The following is a 17,935-nucleotide window of genomic DNA, read 5'->3' on the forward strand; positions in this document are numbered from 1 at the left end:
AGAATCTGTGGAATTTTTCAAAACAACTGCATTCAACAGGACTTGAGCTTGGAAGCTATTGTCGTCTCTTCTTCAAAGATGGCGAACTTGAAAAGTCTACCTCACCATTGTTGCTTGAGGAGTTGGTCAGTTGGTCATTATGTGCAAAAGTGGGGATAATGTGGTAATTTGTTGAAGATATAGGACAAAATCGGAAATTTGTTCTTAATCAACATATAGTGGGTCCGGATGACCATATAATACCAAAGTTGGAATCAGCTATACTGACGGGCGTTAGCTACTAGTACCGAAATGGTTCAAAATAAAGTAAACAAAAGATTAAAAGTGATTAAATAGGATATCCCAACTAATAACTCAAAGTAAAAGTAGCCTATGGAACTGCAAGTCGGAAAGATTGGGTCGATTTGCAGGACATAAAGCAGTTTTGCTACGATCTGCACCAGACGGGCAGCAACTTATGATGCTCGATGAGGTTACGGTGCAGCGAACGGGAGAAAATGCCCTCCAACCTACGGTTTCGTGAGGACAAAACAAGAGTTGATTGATGAGGCAAGAGACAACCTAGAAAAGGCCTAGTGTAGAGTAAGGAAGTAGGAAGTTTGAAAATAGATGTCATATTGAGTTTAATGATGGAAATCAACTGTTGCTGAAATTTACTCCACAAGATGAGTTGATGCATCATAGATTGGTTCCTGAATATGATGGTTCACTTGAGATTGTAAGAAGGTTCGTAGTTAATATAAAAAAAAAAGGTTGGTAGTGTACGTAGCTTACCAGTTGAAGCTGGCGAATAAGCTGAAAATTCATTCAACTTTGGATGTTAGTTTTATGAATTTAATGATAATTTGGTTAATAAAAATAAATATATATTATTTTTCATACGTATTTTCACTGGGAATGATTTATCATCATCGTCATCACAGTTATTATGAATATATATATATATATATATAATTTTCAATTAATAACTTGATAAACCAAGAATATTGTTATAATGCATTAGTATGACATCTCTAACAATTCTAATTCAATGAAAAATTTATAACTAACAATTATATTTAAATGCATTAGTATGGTCCGCTTGTATTAGGGTGTCGCTTGGGTTGTGGTTTTCCTTTATGTAACAACTTTTTGACTCTTTTTTATTTTCTTTGTAACTCTTCCTTGGCTACGAGAGGTATTTTCAACTTATAAGCAATTCTCTTTTCCTCCTCTTCCCATATTATTATTGTTGCATTTCTTTTATATTGGTTTGTGTCAATTATCTTTCATGAGTTAACAAAACATTCAGAGAATGATTAGGTACTCATCGAAGTTAGGTCAAGATTTGTCTCATGTAGAAGATGTCTTGAAAATCATGCATGATGAGAATGTTTCGCAGTCGAGGGGGCAGCGCCATTGTTGGTCGAGGGTGTGTCAAAGCTTGCCTCGGCAAGACCTCCCAGGCGAGGCAATGCGCTTCGGCCCCGCAACCATTCTCACCTGGTTGAGGTCATTTACCTCATTCAAGCTAGTTGCCTCGACCGGAATTTGGTCAAATCCAAACTTCATTGTTGGACGTCAAATGCTTCAAGATTGAATGCGAGGGCAATGTGATGATGAGCATGATTCGCAAGTCTATTTTTGTCCCTTAACAAAGAAGAAGGGTGAGTGATGTCACTTGCTCCCTACCTCCGCAACCTCACAAGTTGCTGTGGGGGCAAGGAATCACGTCACACTATGTCGCATTGTGCCGCATTGTGTACTGCCCCATTGCATCATGTAGCATCGCATTATGTCATCTCATGTCGTGTCTCACTATCTCACATTGTGTCGTGCCCCATTGCGTTGCATCTCACTTTATCATGTCGCATTTTGTCATATCAAGCCACGTGTCAGCGTCCAAGCGTGCCACTTCCCAATTTCATGGTGTGCTATCCAACAACATTACATATATAAACTTATTTGTCAAGTTTAATGGAATATAATGTGCTATGAAGCACTATACTTGCTTTCCAAATTTCATGGGCGAGGCTTCTAGCCTTGACCTGTGTCTGGTTGAGGTGTTTGTCGCCTCGACCTAAATTTTGGTCACTTGGCATAGGTTTCTCCTTATTCCCCCCCTTGTTTCCCATTTTTTTATTTTATCTCCTAGTGGGGTTCGTAATTTTTTTTAATTCAATGGATGATTTTCAAAGTGAAGTCGTAGAATCCCTAATAGAATTGTTTGATCAGCGGCACTTTGACTTTAGATATCGCTTATGACATCGTAGGAAGGATATTTGCTTTTGACTTTGGGGTGTTATGTGTAACACCTCAAAGAAGCTATTTTTCTTTTATTTTCTTTGACTTTGGGGTGTTGTGTATGACACCTTAAGTAAGTCATGTTTCTTTTTTATTTTTTTTAACTTCGGGGTGTTGTGTATGACACCTCAAGGAAGCCGTTTTTTTATTTTTTATTTTGAGGTATTGTATATGACACCTCAAGGAAGTTCGGACTTCATTGTTTTAGGGTTGTCTTGCATAGGTGGCGGTCATTGGACTAGACCCTGCTGTTTCATGCAGGAGAGAATTTTAGCTGGCAAAATGTTCAACGGCCTATTATGTGCTAAGTTGTTCAGGGGCGTATGTTAGCGCTCATGTCTACCTTATGATAATTCAAAATTGGTTAGTTCTGGTTCTTTATCTGCTTACGATAATCTTTATTTCCTAGATAAAATTGCCTCTTTTAATGGATTCTTGCATTTGAGAGTACAAGTTTTACAGTCCCACCACTAAGTTGATTTTCGAGTCAAGAAATGCTCGGTTCTTTGAGGATGGTGGGTTTATGGGAGAAGATAAGGTTAAAAATATAGTCTTTGAAGAGGAATAAATGATATCCCCATGGTACCATAGACATTGTTTAGGATTTCATTTCGAACAGTATTGATGGTACAATAGACCAAAACGATGTCATAGAATCCTCTATCCAGAAAACTATTACAGAAGAACAAACTCCAATACCTACAGAACCTTTGCCACTAAGAAGATCCACTAGAGAGAGAAGTGTATTGTTAGATTATTACATTGTATTTCTCCAAGAACATGAAGTTGATATAGGAACGATGGAGGATAATCATATCAACTTTTGTCAAGCCATGGAATATTCTAACTCTCAAAAGTGAAGTGATGGCATGAATAAAGAGATTAATTCCATGAAAGACAATGACTTTTGGGAACTTGTCCACTTGCCAGAAAGTACGAAGCCTCTTGGTTGCAAATGGATATTTAAAACCAAAAGAGTCCCGAAAGGCAATGTGAAGAGGTATAAAGTATGTCTTGTTGTAAAAGGCTATACACAAAAGGAAGGCATCGATTTTAAAGAGACTTTTTCTCCAATTTATTCGAAAGACTCTTTAATGATTATAATGGCATCTAGTGGCACATTTCGAAAATGGTACTTTACGTTTCATCAAGTGATCATCTCGTTTGGTTTTGAGATGAATTTGGTTGATGATTGTGTGTATCATAGATTTTTTGGGAGTAAACAAATTTTTCTGGTTTTATATGTGGATGACACCTGCTTGCCAGCAACGATATAGGGTTGTTGCACGAAATCAAGAGAATTCTAGCTAAGAACTTTAAAATAAAAGATATTGGTAAAGCCTCTTATGTGTTAGGTACAGAAATACACCAGGATCATTCTCGGGGTATCCTCAAGCCATCACAAAAAAACTATATCGAAAAGGCTTTTAAAAGATATGGCATGAAAGATTGCAAATCAGGCGATACCCCTACGGCTAAGGGAGACAAGTTTCGTCTCAAATAGTACCCTGAGAATAATTTTGAGAAAAAGAGATGCAGAAAATTCCTTACTCTTCAGTAGTAGGGAGTTTTATGTATGCTCAGGTTTGTACGTATCCGGATATTGCATACATCACCGAGATGTTGGGCAGATATTTGAGCAATCCAGGGTTGGACCATTAGAAAGCTTGTCTTACAGTACTTATAGAGAACAAAAGATTACATGCTCACTATTGGAAGACAGATCAACTTGAGATCATTAAGTATACTGACTTCAATTTTGTTGGATGCCAAGATAGTATGAAACCCACATCAAGCAATATTTATATACTTGTTGCAGGAGCTTGGAAGAGTGCTAAAAAGTCTCTTATAGCCTCTTTCAGTATGGCAGCAGAATTTGTAATATACTATAAAGCATCTAATCACGAAATATGGCTACAAAGTTTTTGTTACTGGACTGCACATAGTGGATACTATTGATAAACCACTTAAATTATTTTGTGACAATTAGTCTGCGGTAAGATACTCCAACAACAATAGGAGCTTGACGAAGTCAACGCATATAACATCAAGTTTCTGGTTGTGAAAGAAAGAATATAGAGTGGAGAACTATCTATAGAGCATATTGGAACAAACTCCATGATTGTGTATTTGTTTACTAAAGGATTGCCATCCAAGATGTTTCATGAGCTTACTACTCGTATGGGTGTCATATCACTTCAAAATGCTTAAGGTCTTCAGGATATACAATTTATGTGGGAGTTTGTAATTTATCAAATACTCATGTTAAAGACATTTTTAGTCATTTAGTGTATGGTTGTTAAAGGTCATAATCTACAGAAATGAGCCTTACAGTTTTATTTTTCATACTCTAATTTTATTATGATTAGATCTCAATAAAGTTTAAGGAGGACCAGTTGGAAATAGGCATATTTAGATCACATTGCACAAAATTTTCATGCTCCGTATCCATTGTTAAGATGTGAAGATTGATTTGACATGTTGCCAAAGATATTGAAGAAGTCAAGGATGACCCGGTCCAACTTAGAAATCCCAAGTTGAGTTGGAGACTCTAGGTCCAACTTAGAAATCCCAAGTTGAGTTGGAGACTCTAAGTCAAGTCAAGGATAACCCGGTACAACTTAGAAATTCCAAGTTGAGTTGGAGACTCTAAGTTATGGCTATAAATACTCTTATTGGCATTGTTTTGTAGCGCAGAGTAGAGAGAAAAACATATAAGTTCTTTGTGTAATCGAGAGAGAAAAGAAAGAGTTGAGACGAGAGTGAGTGTTGTCTTTCACGTGTGGTGAAGACTTACATACAGGTGTGTGTGTGTGTTGTACTCCTCAATTTTCCTCCTCTTTGAGTGTTTTCTCCTGGCTTGGTATCGCCCCCAGACGTAGGATTTGTATCCAAACTAGGTTAACAAATTCGTGTGTCTTTTATCGCCTTCATATTCCAGAATGTCCATCTTGACCAGGTCCATTCTCTAACATCCATGTCATGATCCATGTCATTCAGCTATATCAATGTAATGACCATTGATGGGTCAAATTACGATAGATATAAGAAAAGGCCTCCTTGATCCTCATTTGATATGATTGATGGACCGGATTGATTTATAGATACATTGAGGAATGACAACAAAGTTAAGCTCAAAATAATGCACAATTATTAAGGTTTGTACATATAGTCCATTTGGGAGATTGTTGGATTTATTAATCTAATAATATTGGATCCTTAATCCAACGTTTGGCTTATATGTAAAATCATTATATTTTATGGATTATCGAAATTTATGCTCAATAAAGTGATCAAATAAGGTTTCAGTAATTTGAGTTTTAATGTATCTGATAGAATGTGAGCCTTTAATGTGTAGAGACTAATGATAATTTCAGTTTTAATGATGGCTGAAGTTGAAATACCTATTATTATTATCATTATATATATATATATGTATGTCATGGTCCCCAAATCATACGGTACTTCATTATATCTTATGACATTCCATTATCAGAGAGAAAAAGAAAATAAAGAAAATCTGTGCAACCGTGTTGATTTGGAAGGTTGCTGACACGATTCTACTAAGCTCTCTATAGCTATGAATTCAAGTACGCTTTCGCATTTACGATTATCGTATCATCTGATGATCTAATATGATCGGTTGTAAAATTGTATTGATTATTTTTTCACTACTTAGTATTCAAAAAATTCTAATATGATTTTAATTTTATTTAAAAAAATCTCTAGAATGTTTGTCCAATGTCATCCCTCAATTTCTAACATATTCATGCTGTATACATTACGGAGTTCCGCAGATTCCGTCTACTCCAGAGAAAATAGAAGTACGTCAAGGAAAGTGCATTCTCACCTAGGGATTGAAGCATATGATCAGTCAATTCGGGGGACAAAATTTGTCACTTTTTTTTTTTTTTTTTTTTGAATTGGTAACAATGACATTTTTTATTATTAATAATTAATATATCAATTATCAACGTCATCAATGACTAAAAATTATTATCAAATAAACCAATATTCACACGTTAACAAAATTTGATCCCATAATTATAATCTTGGCGTATAACTTCCAACGTCACACAAAAAAAAAAAAGGATAAATTACAATATTTTTTCTTAAAATTTGACCGAATTACAAATACCTCCTTATTATTTGGAAAACTACCAATACCCTCTTAATTTTAATGGCCGTCTAACAGTTAGTCTTTTCCGTTAGTCTTCGTTAGGTTTTCATCTGTTTTTATGGTAAACTGACCAAAATATCCATATGAACTATGAATTATAATTTTATTTATTTTTTAAAAATTTTAAAATTTTTATTGACTAAGTGGGTAATTTTTTTATGATTTGTCAAAGGAAAAAATACAGTAAGGACATAATTGACAATTTCATACCTCCATCCAAGAATTACATAATTTCATCAAATATTTGAAGAGTATTTATAATGTTTTAAACAACAAAAAAATATTTATAATTATATTAAATTTAAGAAGAAATTATAATTTAACCTAAAATAATTGGAATGTCATATACGGCTGAAGAGCCTACACAGTATCCATTTAATAGGACCCAAGTCCAAACATGAAAAGAGATAACCTACTTAATCAGGCTCGACTTAGAGACGAGATTATTACGTCCATTGGGTGCTTAAACATCCCTCATATACAAACTTAATTAAAAATAATATATATATATATGAAGCATTTAAAAAAAAATACTATTATTATTCATATATATAAATAATTACTCACGTCATCTATGGATTATTTACAAAAATTACTCATATGCATAATTACAAAAGCTATTATTGACAACTAAAAAGTAAGAATAATTTGCTTATTGAAGCCAACCTTTTCGAGGAGTGTATAATTTTTTAAAAAAATATAAGTAAATTATGTAAATGGTATTAATGTTCATAGTAGGTGTACGAGCAACTTTCCAAATATATGAATAGTTTGTATAAATAGACGATAAGTCAGAAGTGGAGATTTAGTTATCCCTACAAATAAATAAAGATGGTAGTAGTGAAGATAAAAAGATCATTCTGTGAGATGCAATGCGACAGAGTCACAGACTTGCCATTTTTAATATAGATATAGTGCCCCATACATACACCAAAAAAAAAAAAAAGAGGAGTTAAAAGGAGACAAGGCAATAATTTCACATGAAAAGAGTAGCAACAGAAAGAGAAAATTATAGAAGTCGGAGGTAGAGAACTCTAACGTTATCACTAACAACAATCTTAATTTTGCATTTGCAAATCTTGACACAGAAACAGAATTTGCTCAACTCATTGTCTTGTTCGTCTCCACAGAACCCACTTTCTCGGATCAACTGGAACCCACTCTCTCAGATCAACTGATTGTCTGGTTCGTCTCCATCCACACCGCACCTCACTGGTTGTCGTTCATCAACTCTGAACTGATTATTTTCGTCCCGTTTCTTAAAAGCGTCATCCTCACTTTTCAATCCAATCTTAAAGAGCATGGTAAGGCGCATAGCCTAATACCTCAGTCAAGTTGGTTACCACTTCCTTGCACCTTATTAGAAGACTTAGGAACTGTTGCGAAATGTCGTTTGTGGGTGTGGCGGGTGGGGCGTTAAGAGATCTAGGTGGTGGCTCAGCAGTAGGCATATTAATTGGAAAGTTTTGGAACTGATGAGCAGGCAAAGGAGTAACAGTGGATTGAGGAACAAATGTTGGCAAATTCTTACTAACAGAATCCATTGAATGTGCATAAGATGATGTACCCTCAGGAAAACTAGAAAGTTGTTCAGTTTTAGTGCTTCCCTCCCCACCCAAAATGAACTTTACACGGGTACCTCTACCATTGCCATTACCGCCTTCTTCAGCAGACGGCTTCTTGAGGCAGGACTTGAGCTGCACCGACTGCTGAGGTGGTTGCACAGTGACTTTCGCAGACGTCCGGTGCTCAAGTGTGGAGTTTCTGGACTGCGTGACCCCAGCTGAGTCTTCCTTCTGAACCCTGACAGGTTCTGATTCCACTGCCTCGGCTCCCACCTCCCTGATGTAGCTCCGCACGTTTGCATTTCCAAATAAGTTGCTGCTTCCAATTGCGAACTTCAACGCAGCTTGTGCATCAACCTTCTGCCGGAAGACCAGACGACATGTGTATGACTTCCAAAACACTCGAGTAGCCGAATGATCAAGGGGACCAAAACGAGCAAATTTTGCTCTCAGCTCTGCACCAGATGGAAGACCCGCACCAGTTGGAAACTTCATGACTAGCATAGTTGGATTGGGCACTCTCGCTGGTTGCTCCATTCTCCTACCAGAATCTAATTTTCCTGCTTTTGTTAGTGTTGGAGGCACATTTTTTTCAGTAATTTCCTTCATATCCCCCCACTGCAATTCAGTAGACCTCTGGGGAATCTTCTTTTCCACAGTTGACAACTTCGACTCGTTTATTATCTTCTTCTTCTTGATGTCCTCTGAGTCAACGAGCTTTTTCTTTTTGTTCACATCCTCTGAGCCATCAAGTTTCTTTCTTTTCTTAATGGCTTCCGGACGGTCGGGTGGAACACGTTTCTTACCACCTTTGGTTGGATCATCAGGCCTGACCGAAGGTCTCGTAAGCTTCACAGATGACTTGTCATTATCACCAGGACCATGCAAAGCAGTAGAAGCAGGTAAGAGATTGGAATGCACTTCACTTGTCTCATTCTCAGTTGGCGGCGATAAAACCAAGCTCTTCTGATATATAAGAGAGCGGTACTTCAAGAAAAATGATAGGGTGATAGATAGGCAATTTCTCTCCTCTCCATGAAATGGATTGAGGGCAAGAGCACGCAGATCTGTCACTAGTTGTTGGAGTTCTACTTGCCCAAGGTCAACTGCTCGCTGTGCCTCCACCAGAGATGAAGAACCGGATACACCATCCTTCTCATTGCCAGGCTGTTTATTAGCATCAAGTGGAACATCAAATAGCATTTCTGGTACTTTCTCCACTGCTACTCCGCTGCTATTAGCAAGAGGCAACTGCACAGGGTCAGTGCTGGTTTCGGCTCTTATTTCTTTCTTTTTCGTCTTCTTCTCAACCAGAATTACATTCTCAGCAGTCAATTCCCCAGTTGGCCGCTCAATGTTTATTTCTTTCTTTCTCTTTTTCTTCTTCTTTTTCTCTTCCTCAATTGGGGTTGCATTTTCAGCATTCAATTCCCCGGCACGCCGCTTGTGTACCTTGACTTTCTTCACTCCACCTTCAACAAGTTTCCTGGAAGCTTCAAAAGATTTGATATCACTGACAATGGATGCCTGATCATTCGTGGGTTGATGCTGACCATCACTGATACCAGATACAGAAGTTTGGTGCATGTGGCCTTTTATGCCAGAGTCCGCTAGCATCCCTGATAACCCCGATCCATCAAGCGAAATTGAAAGAGCAGCGCGGACCGCTTGAGTTGAACTTGCTTTCTTGGTCTTTATGTGATTTGGTTCATCTCGCCGTTTAAAAAGATATTTGTCCTTCTCCAGTTGCTCTTTCGTTTTAGGACTTTTTGCAGAGAGTTTACTCTTACCAAGGGCTTCAGCAATCACCAGTCGGCCACTCAATGGAGCTGTAAAACATAGAAGAACAAGAAAGATGAGACAAAAACCAGAATATAGTAAAGGAAAAGCTCAGAAATATTAAAACATGAAACTGGTTATTTACATGAGAAATATACCATTAACACCAGAAGCAGGCTTAAGGCGGAAGAAGATAAAAAAAGAACCACAAATTACAGGGATGCTTTAATATCAACAATTGTCTAGCATGAACCAGATAGCAAGCAAATCAGCTCTTGGCACAAATCACAAATAGGTCCACAAGCTTAGAAAATAGATAATGAACCTAACAAATAAAATCAACAAGCAAAAATATCAAGTGAGAGTCTAACTATAATAATTGATTCCTCGATTAATTAGTTGCTTTGAAACAAATGTCTTCAACAAATTTGTAATAACATAGTACATAAAACACCATATGTAGCCAAATTTCTTGTAAATATGTGCAAGCTAGTCAAGATTAAACTTGAGGTAGAAGCTAGTGTGAACTCAGAATGTTAACCTAACAACCCAACTGTAAGGATCTTTCATTTAGTTATATTTATGATATAATTCACAATCTAATGCTGAATATATACAAGTACATACAAATAAAAGCAAATATGTGTGTATCAAGCTAGTCGAGTTCAATTTGTCTTTGTTCTATACAAGTTCACGCAATTCAGTTTGTCAACAATCAAATCAAGTTCGAAATAAAATCACGCTCACAAAAAATTCAACCGAACGTTTACAATGTGATTCGTCTACACAGTGAAAAACTCACTTGGGATGCATTATACCCTTTACACTTTGTCTATTTGATCTAACTGCAAATCTACATAACATGTTGAAAGCATGGAAGAAGCTATGTCACTGCCTAATCAAGAAATCCACCTGGTAACATTAACTTATTAGAGCTCATTTAATTGAACAGCCGACCAGTCATACTTGTTAAGGGTGCATGGCAAGCCATGGTGAAAAGGAGCCGAGACGCCATGGCACACCGACAGCACACCTTTCGACAAATTTACAGAAATATATACCATTATATTTTTCAATAATAATAATGTCAAACAATTAAATATAGAAACTAGAGACAACTTTGGTTAAAAAAAATAAATTCAGCAAAAATGAAATACCCATATAAGAAATATGTAAAAGAATTATTTATTTTATTTAACAATTTACTTGTGTATCTAACAATTATTTTATTTATTCCTTCAGAAATTTATTTAACAACCATAACAAGAGAAATCAACAATTTCTTTATTTAGCAAATTACTTGTATGTTATAGAAAGAAACTTGAGTTACAGCATTAAATAATTACAACAAAGAAAAATAATTATCAAGTAATCAACAGTTTACGGAAAAAATGGGAAAAAGATAACTAATAGGCCTCCAAATTGGATCTTTTGTCTTTGATAGAAAAGAAAACAGAAAAAGGAAGGACCAAAGAAGAAAACAAGAAGGCGAAAAAGAAAGAGATGGAAGTAGCATATGGAAGAAAGAAGGGAGAAAATAAAAGGGGAGAAAGAGAGAGAGAAGAAGAAGAAGAAAGAGAAAGAAGAAAGAAGAACAAAAGAAGAGAACAAGAAAGAGAAGAAAGAAGACATGGGAACCATGCTGCCACTGTTGGAGAGAGAGGCTGGTGCAGATTGGGTTTTCTCCTCGATCTTTGTTTCTGGGCTTTAGATTTTCTTTTTTTTTCTTTTTCACAACAAAAAATTGATGGCCCCTCCCAGCGCTTCTAAGGCTGGGATTCACCAGGCGAACACCATGTCTGGGCCAGGCCACAGCGGCACAGCCCACCTCCATTATTGGAAGATGAACTGAGTTCTCGCCTTTTGTGCCACACACCAAGACACACCTTTTAGAACTATGGTCTAGCTGAGCTGAATATACAAGCTTACTATAAAAAAAATGACAACTTGAAATACTTCCCAGAAGGCATTTATCTAACTCATAATCCTGTTCCACTCCACCAAATTTAACAAAATCAAACCCCCTATTTTTGTCATTATTCAACTCCACTTGTTCATAAAATTTGTCGAACATCCATGTCCTACTTTGTGGCATAGTTCTCAATTATCAAGTCCAAAGTAGGTACTTAGTCCAAAATGAAAAAATTCACCAGATTCTCACCTACAAATTCAACACAAGGTAATTGGAAATTTTCAACACATGCTTGAGTGCATTTCGGAAGAAAGAGACATGCTTATGTCTTGCAAAATGTTCCTTATAACTATAGCTGAAGAGGTAGACAACAATATATGTTCTATGCGTATTGTGACCTGAAATAGAGAAAAGGAAACCAGGATGACTTTTAAGTCAAAAGTGCACATAGTTTGGTCATAAGTAATTCACGAAAACAACATCTGCAGGCATTTAATGAGGAAAAACGGCGGCCAAGTATTCGGAAAAAACCTTTCAGTTGAAACTCGAAACCAACCTCAGCAAATCCTACAGTCAAGATTAATCATATCCAACTTATGTGCAAAATTATTTAATGCATCAATTAAGTTGCCAAATGTGGCAAACAGGTGAAACAATAACTTAGCCTGAGCCGACTGCTACATTCGCCTATTTCAATTCTATACATAGAAAAAAAAATCAATTCAAGAAATCCCAGAGTAACAACACATCATCAATATAATTTCTCTTATCTCCTAAACAAAGCTCCATAAATTGTTGGCGCTAGCATATCTTGAACATTATCCATGATCCACAAACCAGGGCAGGCATAGATCTCCATCATAAACAAAATTTCAACCTTTATTGAGGTTGCATCACGTTAGATGAGGATTCACCTAGAAGCTCTGCGCATTAAGTCTAGTAAAATAAGACAATTTTAACTATAAAAAGAGTGTTACTTAATACTTATAAGATAGTACTACAGTTTATATTGGTTTATCGAAACGGAACTTTTTCATTCACTCAACCAAGGGATTGGTCAACCCTTGTGTCTGATTTTGAACTCAAGAGCTAACTTCATCTGCTTTGTTTTGATGTTTTATGTTTGATATTTATCTATGTAGTGTTATCTTAACTCGCCTTTTGTCTGTGTTCAAGTTTATCTAATGTTTCAGTATTTTGTTTTATGCGAAAGGTGCACCGCAGGAAGAGAAAGAAAGAAAGAAAGATTTGCATTAGAGAAATCAAGTGTTCAAGACATCGAGTCCTCTTCAATTCATTGGAGATAGTTCCGGACATGGAACTGTTATTGAGCACTAATTTGATTTTCAAGGATTTCATGGAAAATCTAACTCAGCCCTCCTATACAACATTTTCATGGGACTAAAAACAGTACAGTTCACCAAGGGATGGTCAACCCTTGCGTTGGATTTTTGACTAGCTAAAGCTACTTTCACCAGTTTTGCTTTGGTGTTTTATGTTTTATATGTAGTGTTACCCATCTTATCTTATCTTGGGGTTCGATTGGTTCAAGTAAGTGGAAAAGGGAAGTGGAAGGGGGAGGGAAGTGAAAAGGGGAGGGGGAGGGAAAGAATAATAGTTTTCCTTTAAGGGATGATTGGAAGGGAAGTAAATCTCTATACCCTTATTTAGTACAAGGAAAATAGATTGAGAAGAAAAGACTAACTTTTATAATTTTACTAAATTACGCTTTTCACTTTGTATCAGAAAATAAATAAATTAATATTATACTAAAATTAGTATAATTTTAGTATATCAAAAATTTAAAAATCTTATTAATAAAATATTTATTAAATAAGAATAAGAATATTTTTATTAATAAAATATTCATCAAAATGAGTATTATTCATTTATACTAAAATATTTAGTTTAAGTAAATAAAAAAATTACTAACAAGATTGTTTTACCTGATTGTTGACTTCGATGCAGTAGTTTTTCAGCGATTCTGTTATTTTTTCTTTGGCACTTATGTACGGCATTATCAACGAGAAAAATAACTGGAGAGAAATCATATATATATATACATAGATATATATGGGTAATAGAGTAAATAAAGCAAAAACTGTACTTTTTTTATCTTTTCACCTTATACTTCCACTTTTCAGCCCAATTTTAGACGAAAACAAAATTGTACTCTGGAGGAGTTTCATATAACATCGAGTTTTACTTCACCTCCATCTCTTCCTCCTAACCAAACACAAGTATCTCTTATACATCCATTTTTACTTCCACTTCTCTTATTCCTCCATTTTTCACTCCAACCAAACACACTCTTAAGTTGGGCTGTTGCTTGCGTTCAAGTTTTGCTTTATACCAAAGGTGTGGTAAGAAAAAATATCACGTGACTGGCAGTATCACGAACTTTTTCGTTTGGCATGAAGTGAGACAAAGAAAGATATGTATTAAAACACATCATTACTAGAAGATATAATATGATTTGTATACATCTCCTAGGATTGTTATATTTGGTAGGAACCACATGATATACTTTGATTTGTAAGTCCTGTCTCTAGATATAGAGATCCGTCTTGTTAGGTAAATACAACATATTTTTATTTCTCTAATTTCCCACATGGTATAAAGCAGGTTGTATAAATAACTATATATTATATAAATTTGTTTATTTTAAGAGAAACAAAAAGAAAAGAAACAAAAAAGGAAAGAGAGAAGAAACAATGTATGAAACCCTAATTCTTGACTGTGCAAGCCACTAGCCAATCAAGACAACCGACAAACATCCCTTCCCCTACCACCAATAATTGTTGCACAGAGACAAAAGGGCATCGGTCAGGCCTAGTGCTTAGTGCTTCTAGCTCTTGTTGACTGAAATCAGCTCCCCTTGTAGCACCCAAGTGTGACAACCACAAGGCATTTTTTCCACGAATTCTGCAGCAAGAAAATTGGCGACATGGACAAAAGCTCCGCTGCAGCAAAAATGCGTCTCTATTCTCTTCTGGTAACCCCACCCACCCGCTACACCGGTGTTCACTACACATGCGACTACGCGCACCCCTTTCGCAAACACATTGTATTAACGAAATGTGCCAGATGTCTAGTCCTCTACAATTCATTGGATCCAGTTCCAGGTCCGAAGTTATTGCTCCCTAATTTGAGGGTTCAAGGATTTCTTGAGGCTCAGCCCTCTTCTATGACAAGAACTTGTACCAAGAAGTCATTATGTCTTCGTTTCCCTGTTTTTCTTTCTTCAATTTATCTTTTGTTCCCTAATGTTAAATATTATGTTAGATATATCATCTTAAGTATTAAGGTGAAGATGTAGGAGCCACGACTCTTTTGTTTGCTTTGTATTGCCTCATATACTCCTTATTGGGCGTTTGCCCTCTAGTCACATTGCATAAGAAATTAACTATCAGAGAACAAGGAAAACTGGAAAACATATTTAAATCCCATCCACATCTCTATTAACTACCTCCACAAAGATAAAAGCCACCAAAGATAAGATTCTAGATTCCATTAACACATACACATTACTTCTGAAGCTTGTTCCTAGGATAGCCATCTGTCCTTGGTCATGCCATTCCTCAAAGAATAAAAGAAAACTATTCCAAACTTCTCTGTGTAGGCTCTAGCACATTATTAATTATTCAAACGGTAGTTGTATTTCCTTTTGACTCAGTGATTTAATTTTTCTGGTACCATAATGTTGCCTTATCAACTTAGTTTCATGTCATGATCTTATTGCTGTTATCAAAGAATAAAGATAATAAGTAAAAGATGTATTTAGCTGGACAAGTCATCAGATGGTAAAAGTGAACGGCAAGGAAGCATCACACTGCATGGCAACATTAAATTCTGGAGATATAAATCCACAAATGTATCGAAACATCATCATAAAAGAAATACCTTTGGATGGATCCACAGCCACCGGTGCACTGGGCCTAGGAGGGCGAACTGGCACCATTCCAAAGGCCTGTGCATATGTCTCATCAAACTCTTCATACAGTGCTTTTCTGCATGCCAGAACTGTGGCCTTGTTCTTGATAAACCCAATGGTCCGATTTTGGTTAGCGATGGGTGTCAAAGCCAAATGCTGAACAAAAGAAAGCATCTCTATTGGCTGAAATGTTTCTCTTGCCTTATTTATCTGAGTCAATGAATAAACCCCAGGCTCATAATCGCCCACGTCCACAACAAAGTTACCCTGGACACTAGAGGGCCAGAAATTGAACTCATTTCTACATCGGCAGGCCAAAGCCAAGCTCCGTCTTCTTGATAACTCATCTACAGCTTCCTCCACCGCCTTCACAAAAGGCCGTGAGGATGTTTGCTGAGACTTCTCCGCAAAGTTCTCTTCGAAAGGAACCAACTCCCCTGGTTGAAACCATCCATAGCTACTGTCCCCAAAAAATGCTACCAACACGTGGCCCTCTCGCTTACTTCTCCTAACAGAAGGAGAAGCAAGCGCCTCATTATAAATGTGTCCAGGCCACCACGGGTGCGATTTCACCTTACCCCACACCATATCTCCAATTTCATACCCATATCCAACAGCCTCACCCAATCCTTTAGCGGCAAACTGGTCAAATTCCGACAAAATTGAATCATAATCCTCCGCCGCACTTTTTACTCTCTTATCAGAATTACCGTTCCGTAAATCAGCCTTCTTTTTATCATCAGTGTTCCCCCTTAAAACAGAAGAACTAGGCTGATTCTCCAGAGCACCGCCACTCGCATCTCCGCGTCTAATTTCCTCCTCTTCTAGCTTCAAAACCCTAGATTCACTCATATTGCTAGAAACCCTCGTTTCAACTGATCCATCGGCGTCCGCCAGTGAAACCCTAGCTGCTCCGTCAGTGGAACCCACTGCATCTAATCCCAAGCGTGCCCCGGAATCACCCCCACCAGTTGAAACAAAGGTACGCTCGTCGCCAACGGAGTCGGTTCTCTGACCCGACGGCGATTCAGGACCGCCGTTGCTGCTGGCGCTCATCACCGATACCGTCCCGGACACAAACAGCCTACTGTTTCAACCCTAAACTTTTGATCGAAATTTCAAACAAGAAAAGAAATGATTAAAAATATGTATGAACCGAGCGACGAGGGAAGATGGTTATAATTTGGAAAATGTGGAACCCTAGAGAAGAGGAAGAGAGGGTGCGGTGCCGAAGGGGCTCCAGCTGTTATCTTTTATTGTTGTAATATTTTTGCTGCAATTTTCTACTTATTATCAAACTATATTTTAAATTACAGTATTGTTAATTGTTTTAATATTATCTACTGCATTTATTTACTTATTACAATTATTATCACATTTTATAATAATTAATGCTATTAATTGTTACTTGTTTTAATACTATCAGCTGTATTTTTCTGTCTTACAGTTATTGTGACAATTTATTTTAAAATGTAATAATTAATGCTATTTCATTGTAAATACTCATTTGCATTTTATAATTACTATAGTTATTTCACATTTTATTTTAAATAAATATTTTAAGCTATTCCTTTTTAGGTGTTTCAATATAATCTGTTGTATTTTTTACTTATTACGGGTATCATATCGCATGTTGTTTGAAATTACAATAATTATTCACGATTAATTTTGACTTTTTGTTTATATTCGCTCTCTATGCTTTTGAAACAAATCATATGAAATATAATTACATGTGTTTGTGATCTAGAAAAATTTATATGTATGATATTCTTAAATGCCATGTCCATTAGCATCATATTATTTCGAAAGGTTGTTTAAGTATCTTAAAATTTTTGGAATATAATATTTTTAGGATACTTAGACAATCTTTGGAAGGTCTAACCTGGAAAAGATGAACTAGCATTTCAATGCATCAGTCAGTTATTTTCTTTAACAAAAATAAAGTAAGAATACTAAGAAAAGCATGAGAACTAGGAAGTTTGGTGGTGAGTCATGTAGAGATTGTGTGAAATACGGCTACAACAGTAATGCTATATAGAAAACTAAGTGTTGGTGAGCAAACTCTCTGCGTGAGAGTAGAAGTGAAGTTGAAAAATAAAGTTATCTTTCTTGACTTGCCTAATTCCTATTTATAAGAGTAGGACAAGAGAAATTGGGAAGTTGTTGAGGGTGGTTTAGAAATCTACAGATTCCTTGAGATGTCTATTTTCCCATGAAGTAATCGATTTGGTTGTATACCACATCATATATGTCCCATGAGAACAAGAATAAAACCTCACAGT

General features: G+C 36.3%; 1 protein-coding gene across 1 annotated transcript; it reads right to left on the reverse strand.

Annotated features, from left to right (window-relative positions):
- Positions 1-7,321: 7,321 nt before the first annotated feature.
- Positions 7,322-16,921, reverse strand: LOC105172362 (PWWP domain-containing protein 1). Its single transcript, XM_011093752.3, has 2 exons — positions 15,623-16,921; positions 7,322-9,857 (listed from the first exon to the last, which is right to left on the reverse strand). Exons 1-2 carry the CDS (start codon positions 16,707-16,709, stop codon positions 7,756-7,758), a joined length of 3,189 nt encoding a protein of 1,062 aa, XP_011092054.1. The 5' UTR covers positions 16,710-16,921; the 3' UTR covers positions 7,322-7,755.
- Positions 16,922-17,935: the final 1,014 nt, after the last annotated feature.

Source organism: Sesamum indicum, linkage group LG10, assembly GCF_026168435.1.
Source record: "Sesamum indicum cultivar Baizhima isolate 11 linkage group LG10, ASM2616843v1, whole genome shotgun sequence".
Taxonomy (NCBI): Eukaryota; Viridiplantae; Streptophyta; class Magnoliopsida; order Lamiales; family Pedaliaceae; genus Sesamum; species Sesamum indicum.